The sequence below is a fragment of the Thalassophryne amazonica genome, chromosome 22 (genome assembly GCF_902500255.1).
Source record: "Thalassophryne amazonica chromosome 22, fThaAma1.1, whole genome shotgun sequence".
Classification (NCBI taxonomy): domain Eukaryota; kingdom Metazoa; phylum Chordata; class Actinopteri; order Batrachoidiformes; family Batrachoididae; genus Thalassophryne; species Thalassophryne amazonica.
In genome coordinates, this window is record NC_047124.1 from 20,799,625 (window position 1) to 20,818,100 (window position 18,476).

Here is an 18,476-nt window from a genome sequence, read left to right on the forward strand (position 1 = left end):
AAAAAATTAATAATAATAAAAAAAACCTCACCATTGGCAACTGATTTGGTTTCTCCCCTGCCTTCCACCTGTAAGACAAGAAAATAGAAAGTGACAGCAATATTCGTGGAAGATGTTACTGAGAATCATCTCTTTGAGCCACTGCAGTCTGCTTTTAGAAAATATCATTCCACAGAGATGGCTCTCACTAAAGTGGTGAATGATCTTCTGCTTGCAATGGATTCAGACACCACTACAGTTCTTGTGCTGTTAGATCTCAGTGCTGCATCTGATACTGTGGATCATCGTGTTCTACTTGATAGGCTGGAAAATCATTTTAAGATTACTGGGAGTGCCCTTGCATGGTTGACGTCATACTTGACCAGTCGTTCTCACTGTGTTCTGAACAATAACACTACCTCTAACCTTAGTGACATGAAATTTGGGGTTCCACAGGGGTCTGTCTTAGGCCCACTGCTTTTCTCCCTTTATATAGCACCCCTTGGGCACATATTTTGGCATGTTGGGATTACCTTTCACTGCTATGCTGATGATACTGGTAATCTCATACACATAAAATCCTTAGATTGCCTTGCATCAGTGAGAAGCTGAACGTCTTGAAACTTCCTACTTTTAAACTCTGATAAGACTGAAATGATGGTTCTTGGTCCAATGAGACATCGGCATCAATTTGACCAGTTAACGCTTAGCCTAGGCCCGTGTGTCATACATCACACTGACAAAGTGAGGAATGTAGGGGTAGAATGAGGGGTAATTTTTGATCCTACATTGTCCTTTGGCCTCCACATTAGAAATATGAGGACTGCTTTCTTCCACTTGTGAAATACAGCGAGATTCGTCCCATCCTGTCTATGGCTGATGCTGACACACTGATCCATGCATTTATGGGTGATTCTTTAACTATGGGCACTATTGGCCTTTTAAATGTAATTTCCACCACACCATTGCCATACAATATAAAGCACCTTGGGGCAACTGTTTGTTGTGATTTGGCGCTATATACATGTGCTCTGATGTCACTGTTTATCTCCATAAAAACTACCCAAACAATCTTTCATACAAACTGTTTAGGGACATTACAGTGTTGTGGTGGAAATTACTGCAATAGTGTGGGACAACTACATTTTGTTAAAAAAAAAAAAAAATCACAACAGTTGTATGACATTGAATACCCCAATTATGTTTTGATTATTTTACTGGTATTTTATTCAGAGATATTTTAAAACATTAGAAAAAATGTTTGTTTACTATTCATTTTTATCATTGAAGATCATAAGTCTGGGTGTGGGACAAGCACAAAACGGCAATATTTGCATATAATGATGCTGAAAAAAGGTGAAAAAGTCATCATAGACTACTAGAACAAATTTCTTAACACACTTTCATTGTAAAGATAACTATAAAAGTGTGAAATTTCCCCTTTTTTCTGTTTTTCATACAATATGATCAAAGGACATAATAAGTGCCCGTAGTCTAAGAATCACCCTTATCTCTTCTAGATTGGACTACTGCAATGTTTTTTTTCTGGTTTACCGAAGTCCAGCATTAGGGGTCTCCAATTGGTTCAAGTAAAAAATGTTTGACCACATTACACCCATTTTGGCGTCCCTTCACTGGCTTCCTGTCCCAGTGAGATCAGATTTTAAGGTTCTGCTACTAACCTATAAAATTATTCATGGACTGGCACCTCCCTACCTAGCTGACCTAATTAAACCTTACATACCGGCCCGGACTTTGCGTTCTCAGGGTGCAGGACTACTGTGTCCCTAAGGTGAATAAGAACTCTGCATGTCACAGAGCTTTCTCTTATCGTGCCCCTGTTCTGTGGAATGATCTCCCTGCATCAATAAAACAGTCAGATTCTGTGGATACTTTCAAGTCCAGACTTAAGACACACTTATTTTCGCTTTTGTATGGCTAGCATAATAGCATAGTATAGTTCTACACTTTTTACTCTTTATTTTATTAGGAAACGGAGCGTGCCGCGGCCTCAACTTTACCTAAATTCTGGGTCTTTTAGTGACGTTTAGGGCTAGTGGCCGGCGATCACCTTAGTATTTCCTGTTTTTTTCTTGTTGTTTAATGCTAGCAAACTATATTGTATTTCTTGTCTTTCTGATGCTTGATTCTGTTTTTTCTCTCTGTTTAAGGTGCAGGTCAATCCAGAGATGTGTGTGGTATTTGTGCTGGAGACCCTCCTGTCCTGTGCACCAACAGCTTTTCCTGTACATTCGCTTTGTCATGTGTTCTCTAATTTATGTTTGCAGCATGGCCCAAGCAGAAGGATTGACTTTGGTCTGCTTGAGGTTTCTTCCTCAAAGTTTTCCTTACCACTGTTGCCCTGGGGGTTAGTAAGGTTAGACCTTACTTGTGTGAAATGCCTTGAGGCAACTCTGTGATTTGGCGCTATATAAATGAAAATAAATTGAAAAATGAAAGCAAAGAAGCAAAGTGAAAGTTATTGCAAAGCAAACCTTTTCTGACTGCCATCTCAAAACAATGCCTATAATTATCTACTCATGTCAGTGTTGTAGTCAAGGCCCATGCCAAGGCTTCACCCACCCATAGGCTAAAGCCTGAAACCTCAAGACCAAAGCCAAGGCTTGAAACCTTGACGTCATGGACCAAGCTTGAAATCTTGAGGCTAAGGCTTTGACTCCCTCAAGATCAAGGCCAAAGCTTGAAACCTTAAAGCCGAGGCTTTGACCACCCCCAAAACATCAAGGACAAGGATTAAAACCATAAAGCCAAGGCTCTGACCCCTCAAGGCCAAGGCTTTGACTCAGAGAAAGCCAAGGCTTTGAACACTCAGCATGGACAAGGATTGAAACCTTAAAGCCCAGGGTTTTATCCCACAAAGGCCAAGACATTATGAGATTCACACAATATGCACCAAAAAACATCCTCCTTTTTTATTTGGATTACATTATGAAAGTAATTTTAAAGAACAGAAGAAGTTTCCAATAATAGCAGTATTGTGTATTCTACAGGTTGCTTAGACACCTAAACTGTATTTAAAAAGCGCAAAATTCCATATGCACTTTTCTTTTGAGATGCAAAAGACTTTGAACCCTCAAGGCCAAAACATCCAAGACTAATACCAAGGCCAGATGAAAATGGGCCTTATGGTGCCTTCAGGCCATGGCTGATGATAAATGCACGACAGCACTGGCTCATATTACCATCACTGACATCATATCATAGCATGGTTAGCTAATTACTTGACCGCTAACCAATGCTTTTTCCTGTTCAGGACCAGTTTTGCGTCAAAGCAGACCACTGCCTGGTGCCCTCCAACCCTACTACTCACTGTGGCTGACCACAGTCCCCCGGCCTCGAATGCAGTTGTGCTTTAGGAGGAGGGAGGAAAGTTCTGAAGAGGATGAACAGATGGGACATAAAAAGTGCAGATTCACGGGACAATGCTGTTAAGCAAGTCTACAGGCGTGCTGCTTTATGTGCGTGTACAGAAATAAATACAATACCGTCTATCCATGTCAGGTTTAGCCAGCCGTTGGAAAATGCGAGGAGATAATAATGATTCAATATGGCCAAACTGCCTTCGTGCGGCGCTGCAAGGCAAGAGCGCGACCGTGAGGAGTGATGTAAACAGTTTTCCATTAAGGTAATAAAAAGTGAAGCTGGACTAAGAACAGACAGAAGAAGGTGAATTGATGTGATACGGCCATTCGTGAAAAAGCATTCAGCCTGCAGCTGGACCACAGGCATGCTGTGAAATGTTTTACAATACCGAATTTACATGGGCGTATAATGTACTCAATTTTGTCGAGAAGGCTACAGTGATTTATGGATGTCAATGAAGTCAATAGCACAACTGTTTTTAAAGCACAGGCTTTTCTACGACTTTACTGATGTAACCATTCAGAAAAATCATAATACGTACTTTACTTTGGGCAACATTTGACTGTTTGTTCCTCTACTCCTCCTAGGGTTTTTGTCCAATTTCCACCAAATTTGGTATGTGGTTGAAGGGCAAGAGCAGAATTGTCATTAAAGAGATGGTCAAGGCAACTGGGGTCATGGGTCAAAAATTCATAGTTCACACCACCATTTGCTCTAAACTTGGCACGTATATGTAGGCGGCTTCTGGAATTGCCCAACCCACAGGTCAATCACTGAAGCCAAGGTTACGTCTGTCTGTTGACGTGACTTTTCCTCCCAGGCTCCTTCACTGATTTTCTACCAATTTTGTATGAATGGTGACCCTGAAATTATGCTGAAAAGCTTAATGTAGGCAAAGGTCAAGACCATGGAATTTGAGTAAAAGTGATACACACTCCAATCAATTCCAGAACTGTCCTGGCAAGGTCAGACAGAGGTACAAAATGTGAGTGACAGTCAGTCATTTGGGTCAAATGTCAGACTTTCATAGACCTCATTGTCTTTGTATTCTATTGTATTTACCATGATTGCGTACTTAAATTGTGAGGAATTCAGTGAACCGCATTCTGATCATACTAATTCACTACTCCAACCAAATTGACAGTTTACCTCAGAGCGATATTACTTCTACATACAGTATATTCCTGTTCATGTACAGTAACACTCCAGTGCCACCAAAATGCCACAAGAACCTAGACTTTCAACAGGTCTAGCTACAAGGAAACATGTCAACTGTAGCTGAAAAACTATGGATAGGAGATAAGGAACAAGACAAAACAAGAACCATTGCCGTACAAGGGTAATTCTTTAACTACGGGCACTATTGGCCTTGTAAATGTAATTTCCACCACACCATTGCCTTACAATATAAAGCGCCTTGGGGCAACTGTTTGTTGTGATTTGGCGCTATATACATGTGCTCTAATGTCACTGTTTATCTCCATAGAAACTACCCAAACAATCTTTCATACAAACTGTTTAAAGGGACATTAGTGTTGTGGTGGAAATTACGGCAATAGTGTGGGACAACTACATTTTGTTTAAAAAAAAAAATAACAGTTGTATGACATTGAATACCCCAATTATGTTTTGATTATTTTACTGATATTTTATTCAGAGATATTTTAAAACATTAGAAAAAAAGTTTCTTTGCCATTCATTTTTATCATTGAAGATCAAAAGTCTGGGTGTGGGACAAGCACAAAACGGCAATATTTGCATATAATGATGCTGAAAAAAGGTGAAAAAGTCATCATAGACTACTAGAACAAATTTCTTAACACACTTTCATTGTAAAGATAACTATAAAAGTGTGAAATTTCCCCTTTTTTCTGTTTTTCATACAATATGATCAAAGGACATAATAAGTGCCCGTAGTCTAAGAATCACCCACATATAATGGGTAATTAATTTGTCAAAATACTAATGCCCCCTGAAAATGGAGGTAATGTGCATAAAAATAGCTGTAGGTGCTAAATGGTTCATGCCATATTTTTGTTTCACCCCTTAAATTCAAGCTAGAAGTTGACACGACAAGCACATCCTGATTGTTTCATTTTACTTCCAGTGTGGTGGTGTAGAGAGGCAAAGCTACAAAAGCAGTCATTGTCCAAATACTTATGGACCCCATAATTTGACACCAAACTCAAAATGGTACAACAGGTCTAGAATTCTGTTTGAGATATGGTTTGCGATATAGCACGCTTCTTCTGAATTAACTGTAGTTTACGTCACATTAAATTGCTTTACTTTGAACATCAGTATAATAAAAATAACAAATCCATTTATCAAACCCCGTTATCTCATATTAAATTGCGGTTATTAAATTATTCAGCAGTGTCCAACAGCAGCAGAACGGAGCGCAGCTGGAGCAAGAAGTCGACAGCGTGGCAGTGCAGGCTGAGGCCGTTGTGCGAAAGGGCAGTTTTAAGAAACGAGGAACATTAGCTCTTTTACCTCTCCGGTGCTTTTTCCAGATTTACGGGTGAGGTCAACTAGCAATGAGAGTTCTTGAAAACAAAAAACAAACACAGCGACCGTTACTCCCGCTGCTGCCAAAGCTGGCTCAGAATATGAGATTATTTTATTTGCCTTCTCCTCTAGGACTCAGCACAAAACATTAACTTGACTGATAAGCTGGTCAAGGGAAGAGGAAAACTGCAATTAAAAGAAATGCATGAGTGTAAATGGCGCTACCTTTGCCGGAGAAGAACCTTTGTTTTCCCATAGACTCCTCTTGTTGGTGACGTCGACAGGCTTCAGGTCCTGTCAGACAGCAAAAATAAACCAGACACATAGTCATATCAGCGGCGCACCAAGCGCTCAGCTTTTGTAGGTCAGTTTGAAAATAATTGCCATATTATGACAGTGTTGTGGAAGGTAGGAATGACAGAGGAGGACAGAGAGCTCCGGGACAGAGAGTAAAAGCTGAGCAACGGTGTCACACGGAAATACTGGCTTGTCTACTGGAAATGGAAAACAGAAGACTCACCCAGGAGCTACATACTGATGCAATTCATTTTCAAGCCACTCCGACACAAACGCAGAGCAAATTCAACAACTCCGCACTATAAATTTCACAAATTTTGACCTTTGGTGGGAATTAACGGCAGAATATTCTGTTAGCTATTCTCTCTAAAATATTGTTATTCTGGTTGCTATCTTAGCCTCTCCTGATCTGAGGAAAAGACAGTGTGCAACCTGCAAAGCTTAAAAGCTACAGTGTGTAGAATTTAGTGTCATCTAGTGGTGAGGTTGCAGAATGCGTTATGCCTTTGCTGGTAATATTTATTCTTTGGCGATGGGGATTCATGCTTACATGCCTTTGTATGAGCCTCTATTTCACAAAAATAAGGGTTTCCTAAGGTACATGTCCCTAGGGTTAAAAAGAGGTCAGCAGGCCACCGAGCTTTCTCTTATATTGCGCCTGTTGTGTGGAACAATCTGCCTGCTCGAATGAAACCGTCCAATACTCAGTCAAGTCTAGATTAAAGACATCCATTTTCTCTTTCGTATTACTACCGTACATACGTAGTATCAAACCACTTTTCCTCTACCTTTAAACTGTGCTATTAACAATTGGAGCCGGTCTCAGCCTCATTATATCTAAATGCTACATCTGTTAGTGAAGTAAAGGACTAGGGCTGGTCTGCTTGAGGTTTCTTCATCAAAAAAGGGCACAAGGAGTTTTTCCTTATCACTGCTGCCTATGTGTTTGCTCAAGGGATTGGTAAGGTTAGGACTTGAGGTGACTTTGTTGAATTGAATTGGTTCCCAAAGTTGTTCACCTCTGCTAACATCCAGTAGACAGTATATAGGGGAACAACCACTGATTCCTCTTCTTTCTTTGTCAGTCTTCCAGCCACGTTGCAAAATGCAGAAGATGGCGTATATGTATCTCTTTTGGGCTACTGTACCAACATGGCAGTGCAACATGGCGGCCTCTAATGTTGGTGTGAAGGGCTCATTCTAAGCTAATAAAAACACATCAGTGCATTGTTTTAGGTAAATTATACACGAATGAACAGATGGCTATGAACGCTATATTCAATTTCTGTGAATAAATGCCCCTAAATCCTACATACTGTAGCTTTAATCTAAACATTGTTTTGGGTGAAAGACACACGGGTGTGAGGATAAAAACCGCCTCAGCTCTCTTTGATCGCGGTCTTTTCCAGAACACTTAAGGGTGATTCTTTAACTACAGGCACTATTGGCCTTGTAAATGTAATTTCCACCACACCATTGCCTTACAATATAAAGCGCCTTGGGGCAACTGTTTGTTGTGATTTGGCGCTATATACATGTGCTCTGATGTTACTGTTTATCTCCATAGAAACTACCCAAACAATCTTTCATAGAAACTGTTTAGGGACATTACAGTGTTGTGGTGGAAATTACGGCAATAGTGTGGGACAACTACATTTTGTTTAAAAAAAAATCACAACAGTTGTATGACATTGAATACCCCAATTATGTTTTGATTATTTTACTGATATTTTATTCAGAGATATTTTAAAACATTAGAAAAAACTTTGTTTACCATTCATTTTTATCATTGAAGATCAAAAGTCTGGGTGTGGGACAAGCACAAAACGGCAATATTTGCATATAATGATGCTGAAAAAAGGTGAAAAAGTCATCATAGACTACTAGAATAAATTTCTTAACACACTTTCATTGTAAAGATAACTATAAAAGTGTGAAATTTCCCCTTTTTTCTGTTTTTCATACAATATGATCAAAGGACATAATAAGTGCCCGTAGTCTAAGAATCACCCTTAAATGACATTTAACAACATCATCAAACTCTGAGATGATTATAGCGGCTTTACAGGATACTATTGTTCATAGCCACCAGGTGGTGCCGAAGAGACATCTTACAAATGTGCAGACTCCATCTCGTGCACCTTTGAATATCTCAAAAATAAAACATTTACAGGTTGTAATTGTGACATAATTGCGTGCAACATGTGAAGAAATGCATCTTAGATGTAGGCCCCCTTCGTGTGCAGTCGTAACTCTAACCAAACATCTGAACAGGTTTGAACTTCCAAAGGTGCTCAGAGTACAACACTAAAGTCTTCTCCAAATTATCTGCATTCACATCAAGGTTTGGTGCGTTTTTTTTTTTTTTTTTTTGTAAACTGCAGGTCAGGTGCAAACCTTTCACAGATTTGTGAAAAATTGGTTCTTTAGTTTTTGAGGATGTAGCATGCTGTAGCTAAAGCATCCCATTATTCTGCTATTAGACATTTTACAGTAATTTTGAATAATATCGGCGCGATACTGATCCGAAATATCATCTGATATGTTTGATTCCACCAACTGTTTGAAGATGGAGTTAAATGATGCCATCCACACTGTTCATAGGATGACTCAAACACAATAAACGCTCCCATCTTGTAACTAAACAAATTAAAAAGACAATCAGGTTAAATTGATTATTTTTCTACCCAGATCAATCAAACTTTTTTTTTTTTTTTTTTTAAATGTGGCTTATGTAATATCACACAGACCTGACTGTCACCTGCTGGACAGTGGATGAATGCTAGGTGGGTGATGGAAATTAGGAGCAGGTGTGGTGGAATTTATCAATTTACATGTGGCTTGAAAAAAGCTTGTTTGTCAGGTTCTTTAATTTTCAAAGCTTCAGGTCTGGAGGCCATCAAGGCCCTTGCTAAGAATCAAAATGTATATTTTCTTTAATTTCCTGCCTCTGCTGCTTTACGCAAATGTGACCCAAAACGTAACAGTATCTGTTCCAGGATAACCCCTTCCTTTCCCCAAGCTGCATGAAATCAGTTCAATTACCATGGTTTGTCTTGTAATTAAGTATAAATATAATTTAACGTTTCTTGATCGCTCCCCTTTGTTGAGCTCTAACCCAAAGCGTCATTGGATTTTCTCCAGGTCAAAGCAAAAACGTTTCAGGATGTTTCAAAAAAGTCAGTTTGAGCTCCACAAACCCATCCTGCAAGAATTCTTGAGTTAAATAAACCAAATTAACAAACTATAACATCCTTCGTGGAGGTAGTGATCCATAATCTACTGCTATACAAAACCGACACTAATTAGTATAATCTAAGCCAAATGCATAAATGTAAATTGTGTATCGCGTCTCAAACGGATCAACACAGGTTGCTGCACAGAATCAACCTACCGCCAGCCTTCCTCCAGACGTTTTGGCGCTCTCCGGGGTTTTATTCAGCCAGTCGCTGATACGGCCCGCCACGCCTGTCTTCATCACAGCTGCTTCCTGTTTGGACAGGGTCAAAGGTCAGCTAAGCTTGTCAGCACCAGCAATGTGGCCAAGCAGGAAGTGCCAGTGAATTAAGCCCTTTCTCTCTTTCCTTCTATTTGTAAGAAAACAAAACTAAGGAATTATATACAATTTAAGGAGGAATACCAGACTGAGCCTTATGTGAAGTTAAATTTGTCCCAGAAGCAGCGGCCCGTTTGTGCTCAGATTAGATCTGGTAGTCTTCCTCTGGCAGTGGAAGTGGGCAGGTATAAGGGTCTCTCTGAACAGGAGAGAGTTTGTATTTTTTTGTGACCTTGATGTTGTGGGAGATGAGTATCATTTTGTTCTTTACTGTCCTTTGTATTCTGATTTAAGAGTTTATGTCAGTGTGCAAAAAAATAATGTAGATGTGTTTTGGTTTTCTGAGGAGAACATTTTGAGTTGGATGTTTGAAAAAGAGACATTTGCTTTTGCTGTTTTTGTGTGTAAAGCCTGGGAAAGGAGGCAACAGGTGTTGTACCCAGTTGTACCTTGAAATTGTGTAACATGTGACATGTATGTGGTTATCTTGTTTTGGATATGGAGTGTCTTATAAGTCCATGTGGGCTGGGCACCAGTGGTGCATGACACTTTAATAAAAATCAATCAATCAATCTCTCCGCCCCCTTTCTCGCCACCCCCACCTCTGCATACCAGCACACATAGAATTCTCTTCCTCACTCGAGCCGTTTCCCATCCTTACCTTGTATGTGCTTCCTCCGCTTCCGGGTGACGTGAACACGTTGCCTTTCTCCCACATGCTCTTGATGTTTCGTATGCTGTCGGTGGCCATGGGCAGGTCTACGGCTCCAGAGCGGGGAGATCGAGACTCCTTGTTCTCTCTCTGCAGAAACAAAGCAGTCGATTTACATCAGTGGAAGTTGGAAATGATTATCAAAGCTCAGACACTCAATGGCAGAACATTTGAGGACTTTGTCACTGTTATTGTCTGGTGAGGTCTTCCAAACTCCTGCAGTGACTTTGATATGTGTTGTGGTTGGCACAGTGGCATAGTGGTCAGCACTGGTGCCTCACAGCAAGAATGTCATGAGATCGCTTCCTATCCTTTCTGTGTGGAGTTTTGCATGTTCTCCCCGTGTTTGTGTGGGTTTCTTCCGGGCACTCCAGTTTCCTCCCATAACCAAAAAAAAAAAAACATGCTTATTTAGGGTCTGCTCCTGACCAAGGCAGCTGGAGTTGGTCCCTGGGCGCCAGACTGTGGCTGCCCACTGCTCCTAGCGGCTGGATTGTGTCCAACTGTAATTAGGATGGGTTAAATGCAGAGGACAAATTTCACTGTATGTATGTAAATATATACAATGACAATAAAGGCTCTATTCTATTGTGTTAAAACTGTATGGGGAAAATGACAAAGATTTACAAAGAAATATTACAGGTCCCAGCACACATTGGAACAAGAACAGGACCGACCGAGGTCATGGGGAAGCTATCTTTTAATTCAACCAAATAATGTGTTAGAACCTTCTGACCACATGGTGGTAGTAATGCAAAAAAGAACACGAGAAGATAAAGAATTAGTGTTCACTGACCTGACAAACCTGAAAACTGGATCGATCAAAATGTGAACGCACAATGTTTTATGTTGTTTTAATCTCCAAATCCTGGAAATTTCACATTTCAACTCCTTAAGGGTGCTGAGAAATAATAAACGAATGAATAATCAGAATGTTCAACAGGCTGGGTTCTGAAAAGAGAAGCTGACAAACACAATTTATAACATGCTAACATTTTGTAGCACATGCTCACATTTTGCAGCATATGCTCACATTTTGTGCCATAAGCTCACATTCTGATACATGTTCACACTTTGTACCATATGCTCATATTTTGTACCATATGCTCACATTCTCTTATATTTTTGTTCACACTTTGTACCATATGCTCATATTTTGTACCATATGCTCACATTCTCTTATATTTTGTTCACACTTTGTACCATATGCTCATATTTTGTACCATATGCTCACATTCTCTTATATTTTTGTTCACACTTTGTACCATATGCTCATATTTTGTACCATATGCTCACATTTTGTGCCATAAGCTCACATTCTGTAATATATGTTCACACTTTGTACCATATGCTCACACTTTGTACCATATGCTCATATTTTGTACCATATGCTCACATTCTCTTATATTTGTTCACACTTTGTACCAAGTGCTCATAATTTGTACCATATGCTCACACTTTGTACCATATGCTCATATTTTGTACCATATGCTCACATTCTCTTATATTTGTTCACACTTTGTACCAAGTGCTCATAATTTGTACCATATGCTCACATTTTGTAGCATATACTAAAATTCTAGAACATATGCATATATTTTGTAACACATGTATAAATTTTGTAAAATATGCAATTATTTGTAACATATGCTAACACTTTATTCTAATCCAATTACATTTTTCTGCAAATCTGATTGGTTAATCGTGAGAGATTTCAGACCGTATAATATTGGGGTAATGGTGGCAAAATATTCAACCATTTCATATTTGGATGTATTACTCCATGCCCTGATCGGTGTTATGACAAGATGTCATTCCTGTCCTCCGCACAAGTGCGCACGCATGCGCAGTATGGTCGGGACGCGGACCTGTCAATTTGTGACGAGACGCACAATTCGACAGAACACCAGCCGCGCTACTAACTTTTAGCTGAGAGGGAGAGAAAGTCACGTATTGACGCCGTCCCCAAAATGGGTGAATTTAATATACCATACGAAAGTATCGATGTGGATTCTGATACACAATTAGCATTTCACATTTGATGGATTACTCCGCACCCTGACCGCAACACTGCCTCACCCTATGACTCGCTGACCGAATTGCCTACAGAAAAAAAAGTGCAAACCATGGAATTGGATTAGAATGGGAATAACCCCCTTGTGTCTGATTTGCGGACGTTCATGCCATTGTACAATTGCAAATATCAGTTTTTCCGGCTCCATTTTACTGGCTCTGCTAACGCGTTGCCGGTAAAACTCAATTTGTAATCGTATAACCAGCATGAACGTCCACAAACCATCAGACACAACAGGATTATTCCCTAATTATGTATGCTCACACTTTATAACATATGCTATTATTTTGTAGCATATGGTAATGTTTTGTAACATAAACTATCATTTTGTAACACATGCTAATACTTTGTAACACATGCTAACATCTTGTAACATATGTTAATGTTTTGTAACAAATGGCTATACTTTGTAAGATATGCAAACATTATGTTGTCTTTGCTATCATTTTGTAACATGTCTAGATTTTGAAACACATGTTAACATTTGTAAGATATGCAAACACTTTATTATATATGCTCACACTTTGTAACATATGCTAACATTTTGTAACATGGTAACATATGGGAATATTTTGATGTATATGCTATAATTTTGTAACATGCTAACATTTTATAACATATGCTCACACTTTGTAACATATTCTATCATTTTGTAACACATGCTAATACTTTGTAACACATGCTAACATCTTGTAACATATGTTAATGTTTTGTAACAAATGGCTATACTTTGTAAGATATGCAAACATTATGTTGTCTTTGCTATCATTTTGTAACATGTCTAGATTTTGAAACACATGTTAACATTTGTAAGATATGCAAACACTTTATTATATATGCTCACACTTTGTAACATATGCTAACATTTTGTAACATGGTAACATATGGGAATATTTTGATGTATATGCTATAATTTTGTAACATGCTAACATTTTATAACATATGCTCACACTTTGTAACATATTCTATCATTTTGTAACACATGCTAATACTTTGTAACACATGCTAACATCTTGTAACATATGTTAATGTTTTGTAACAAATGGCTATACTTTGTAAGATATGCAAACATTATGTTGTCTTTGCTATCATTTTGTAACATGTCTAGATTTTGAAACACATGTTAACATTTGTAAGATATGCAAACACTTTATTATATATGCTCACACTTTGTAACATATGCTAACATTTTGTAACATGGTAACATATGGGAATATTTTGATGTATATGCTATAATTTTGTAACATATGCTAACATTTTGTAACATGGTAACATATGGGAATATTTTGATGTATATGCTATAATTTTGTAACATGCTAACATTTTATAACATATGCTCACACTTTGTAACATATTCTATCATTTTGTAGCATATGGTAACATTTTGTAGCATATGGTAACATTTTGTTGTACAAGCTATCTTTTTCTTATATATGCTAACAATCTGTAATATATGTTCACACTTTGTAACATATGTGCACATGCTGTAACATATGCTCACATTTTGTAACATATGACATTTTGTAAGTTATTACAAACCAGAAGTTGCAGGATTTCTTGGTTTTGAAGCAAAACGACATTGTTTCTGTATATTGATGTGCTGTATGAAAGAAACACTAATTGCAATTTCGAAATTCAGTCCTACTGATCGTGTTTGATTATTACTGTCATCAACTGCAAACAATGTTACCTTTGAGGTGACCTATCAGTCAAATACCACCTCCTAACATATTGTGTGACAAATACTGGTTTCCCCCATGACCCGGTAATCTGGAAAACCTTTACCATGGGTGTATGTTACAGTTGCTGGATTGCTAACCTGAGCAGCTGATGTGTACTGCTCCAGCCTGTTGTCTATCTTGGACACCACTGGTGAATGAGACGTCTTCACTGTACTGCACCGACAAAAAAAAAAAAAAAAAAGCAGTCACAGCAAGTGACAAATGGTTCGGTTTACAATAATATAAATCATTTGGTCTAACTTGGAGTTGAAAGTAAGCATAATTTAATGTGAAAGGAATACATGTGCAATAAAACTGATTCCTAATGAGACAGAGAGATGTGGAGGACGATGTTCATAATGTCCATTTTTACCTTTTCTGTGCAGACTTATTCAGGAACTCTGCCCTCTCTCCAATCTGCAAGTTAAAAAAATATAAATGAATGGGTGATTCTTTAACTACGGGCACTATTGGCCTTGTAAATGTAATTTCCACCACACCATTGCCTTACAATATAAAGCGCCTTGGGGCAACTGTTTGTTGTGATTTGGCGCTATATACATGTGCTCTGATGTCACTGTTTATCTCCATAGAAACTACCCAAACAATCTTTCATACAAACTGTTTAAAGGGACATTACAGTGTTGTGGTGGAAATTACGGCAATAGTGTGGGACAACTACATTTTGTTTAAAAAAAATCACAACAGTTGTATGACATTGAATACCCCAATTATGTTTTGATTATTTTACTGATATTTTATTCAGAGATATTTTAAAACATATTAGAAAAAACGTTTGTTTACCATTCATTTTTATCATTGAAGATCAAAAGTCTGGGTGTGGGACAAGCACAAAACGGCAATATTTGCATATAATGATGCTGAAAAAAGGTGAAAAAGTCATCATAGACTACTAGAACAAATTTCTTAACACACTTTCATTGTAAAGATAACTAAAAGTGTGAAATTTCCCCTTTTTTCTGTTTTTCATACAATATGATCAAAGGACATAATAAGTGCCCGTAGTCTAAGAATCACCCGAATAAATTTCATACATGCATCATTGCAACACTGCAGTCTCCTTCACGCCACAGCAGAATTAAAATAAAAGATCTTTTGCATGTGTTTTTCTTTTATTTGGACAACATCTAGCTTTCTCATTTTGCAATGATTCATTTTGTGCTGTGGATAAATTGGGTTTCTCCCTGATCTGTAAAGCACAATTTAACCGGCTGCTCGCTTTTTTTTTTTTTTTTTTTTTTGGAAAAATGTTGTGAAACACATGCACAGACACACAGCAACTCCCCCCCCCCCCCCCCCCCCCCCAAAAAAAAAACAGACATACGCACACACCATTCATTGCATTGTGGGAACCTCAGAAGATTGCTTATGATACATTACAAGGCCAGAAGCGGGGCCACGCATGCGTTTTCGAAAGAACAAAAGAAGAAAAAGCAGATCTCTCTCTCCTCTCCGTGGAAAAAGGATATTGCACTCGGCTCATGAATGTGGGAGTTCCCAAAATAGTCCCAACAGGAAATTCCCCATTCTCAGATGCATTTTAAAGACCCATGGCCATCTGAGCGCTGTTACGATAATCCTGTTAACCCTAATCGCTTTCCTGCATCCCTGCAGCTTGTCCTTCACTCTGTCCCTGCGTCGTGCACGTCATACACCGCACACAGCACCACTGTGCTGGTTTCGGCGCGATAACACATAGAAAGGCTTTGGGGAACCAGCCGCAGAGAGCCGATTACACGTGAGCATGACACGCGTGCTGGCATGCTCCAAGAGGTGGCCGCTGATGCTGTGCGGTAAAACAACGAAAACACAACGAAGGAATGAATGCACGCTCTATACAACGAACTCACACGTTTGAAATCAGGAGAAACAAAAAATTTAAGATTCAAGAACAGTCTTGAAAGTTCATGCAAGTAAAAAAAAAAAAAAAAAAAGGCAAATCTTCAATCAGTGCAGCAATTTATCAGAAATGTGAACATTTTTGTATTCTCTGATAAAAACAACTTAAAACTACACTTCCAAGGAGCTGAAATGTCCTCAAACTAACTGTGACAAGTAGAGAAAATATTTATTTTTATGACAGTCTGCATCATTATCTGAAGTCAAACAGAGTTTAAACCAAAAATTTTATTTTTAACAGGATACAAACTGCTCCACACACCAACAACTTCTCAACTGCCTACAGTCTGGATGAATTCATCTAGTTTAAACCTGGTGGCCACCAAGGATACACTGACTCAGTGTTGTTATTTAAGACAGTTGGAATTGGTTTTAAACAACCTGTTAGCTGCTTGCAAACTGGTTTTATCCTGTTCTTGTCAAAACCCAATCAAATCTTGATTTTGGACAAGTATTTGGGCAAATTATTACAATAAAATTGGGCAATAAAATCACTCAAAGTATAGGAGAAGTAACTCCTATATGGGTGATTCTTAGACTACGGGCACTTATTATGTCCTCTGATCATATTGTATGAAAAACAGAAAAAAGGGGAAATTTCACACTTTTATAGTTATCTTTACAATGAAATGTGTTAAGAAATTTGTTCTAGTAGTCTATGATGACTTTTTCACCTTTTTTCAGCATCATTATATGCAAATATTGCTGTTTTGTGCTTGTCCCACACCCAGACCTTTGATCTTCAATGATAAAAATGAATAGTCAAGAAACGTTTTTTCTAATGTTTTAAAATATCTCTGAATAAAATATCAGTAAAATAATCAAAACATAATTTGGGTATTCAATGTCATACAACTGTTGTGATTTTTTAAAACAAAATGTAGTTGTCCCACACTATTGCCGTAATTTCCACCACAACACTGTAATGTCCCTTTAAACAGTTTGTATGAAAGATTGTTTGGGTAGTTTCTATAGAGATAAACAGTGACATCAGAGCACATGTATATAGCGCCAAATCACAACAAACAGTTGCCCCAAGGCCCTTTATATTGTAAGGCAATGGTGTGGTGGAAATTACATTTACAAGGCCAATAGTGCCCGTAATTAAAGAATCACCCATATAGGCCCTGAGGCCCATTTGTACCCATGTTTATCTCCAAATTCCATTACATGAAGCGGATGAGAGTCTCCAACTTCACCTGGATAAATACCAGTCTGACACGTCTCTCAGTACCCAGTTACATCTGGGTTGACTTGGGCAATGTAGATGAGGTGTCTTCTCCAACGACGTGACCACAAAGCAAACCCTGGTCTACATATTGTTAGCCCATTCCTTATGCTTTTATAGAGGAGATACTGAAAATAGATACAAGGTCTGAAGATGTCTCATTGAGTTCTTAGAATTAGCAAATGCCTTTTTAAAGAAAATGATTTGTGTATTTTGTAGTGTATAAATTACACGGGAATATAAACTGCACTATTTTTGTGGATGTGGAACTCACTGTTTAACACAGGCAGCCCTGGGATGAGAGCTGAGTGTTGCACATGTGCACACCACAGCATGTGCTGGTACTTAACACAATGACTTTTAAATTCCAAAAATTAGCAAGATGGATAAAAAAACATATGATGGACAAATTACTGGACATCATTTGAAGCAATTTGGACAACAGAAAATGTCACATGGACACAGATGGAGTTTTGCAGTTTTGACTTATGGTTTTGATTTATAAGTCAAATGAATCTGGGTGGAATAACTGCATTAATGACAATTCTGTTATTTGTACAAAGTTAAAATATAATACATATCTTATAATTTTACACAATGTACTAATTCTGAAGTTTTCTAACACACACAGACATACCAAAGGGATTTTGGGTAAAATGAGTCTCTGCTAACACTGATTGGTTGACTCCTTCGTTCTATGGTTTACATATTCTATAGTTTACATATAAATGTGGTTTTGGAAAATATGCCATTTTATTCATATGTAAAACAAAAACCGTCTGATATAACCAAGGTCAAAATGCATAGAACAGTGCCATCTGCTGGCGTCCAGATGCTCAGACCCTAACCCATAATCCTTTGCACACCAGAGAGTTGCTGCAGTTTAAACAGCACAGAGAGAATCCATGGCGACAACTGTAAATTAACTTTATATATTCCAAATAAATAATCCGTATCTGCTACGGTTAATCTGCGTGGAATTTAATAAACATAAATCAAATTTCAGACACTTTGTATATATTACTCTGGAACACAGAGGACAGTGTTGTAACGGACAATAAGCATGACATTAAAGAGCAAACAGGCAGCTCACA

The 18,476-nt window shown here is 38.3% G+C and overlaps 1 protein-coding gene across 4 annotated transcripts in view; it reads right to left on the bottom strand.

Annotated features, from left to right (window-relative positions):
• Window positions 1-18,476, bottom strand: part of LOC117503756 (non-muscle caldesmon-like) — a 128,281-nt gene that overhangs the window by 1,964 nt on the left and 107,841 nt on the right. For 3 of the 4 annotated variants that reach the window (XM_034162987.1, XM_034162986.1, XM_034162988.1), the window contains 6 exons: window positions 14,608-14,651; window positions 14,333-14,408; window positions 10,389-10,529; window positions 9,566-9,661; window positions 6,100-6,168; window positions 32-68 (listed from right to left, as the gene is read on the bottom strand). In XM_034162987.1, the coding sequence (XP_034018878.1) occupies window positions 32-68; window positions 6,100-6,168; window positions 9,566-9,661; window positions 10,389-10,529; window positions 14,333-14,408; window positions 14,608-14,651 (463 nt within the window). Of the gene's footprint in view, window positions 1-31; window positions 69-5,859; window positions 5,913-6,099; window positions 6,169-9,565; window positions 9,662-10,388; window positions 10,530-14,332; window positions 14,409-14,607; window positions 14,652-18,476 lie in introns of all 4 variants that reach the window. The other variant, XR_004558654.1, reaches the window with a different exon arrangement.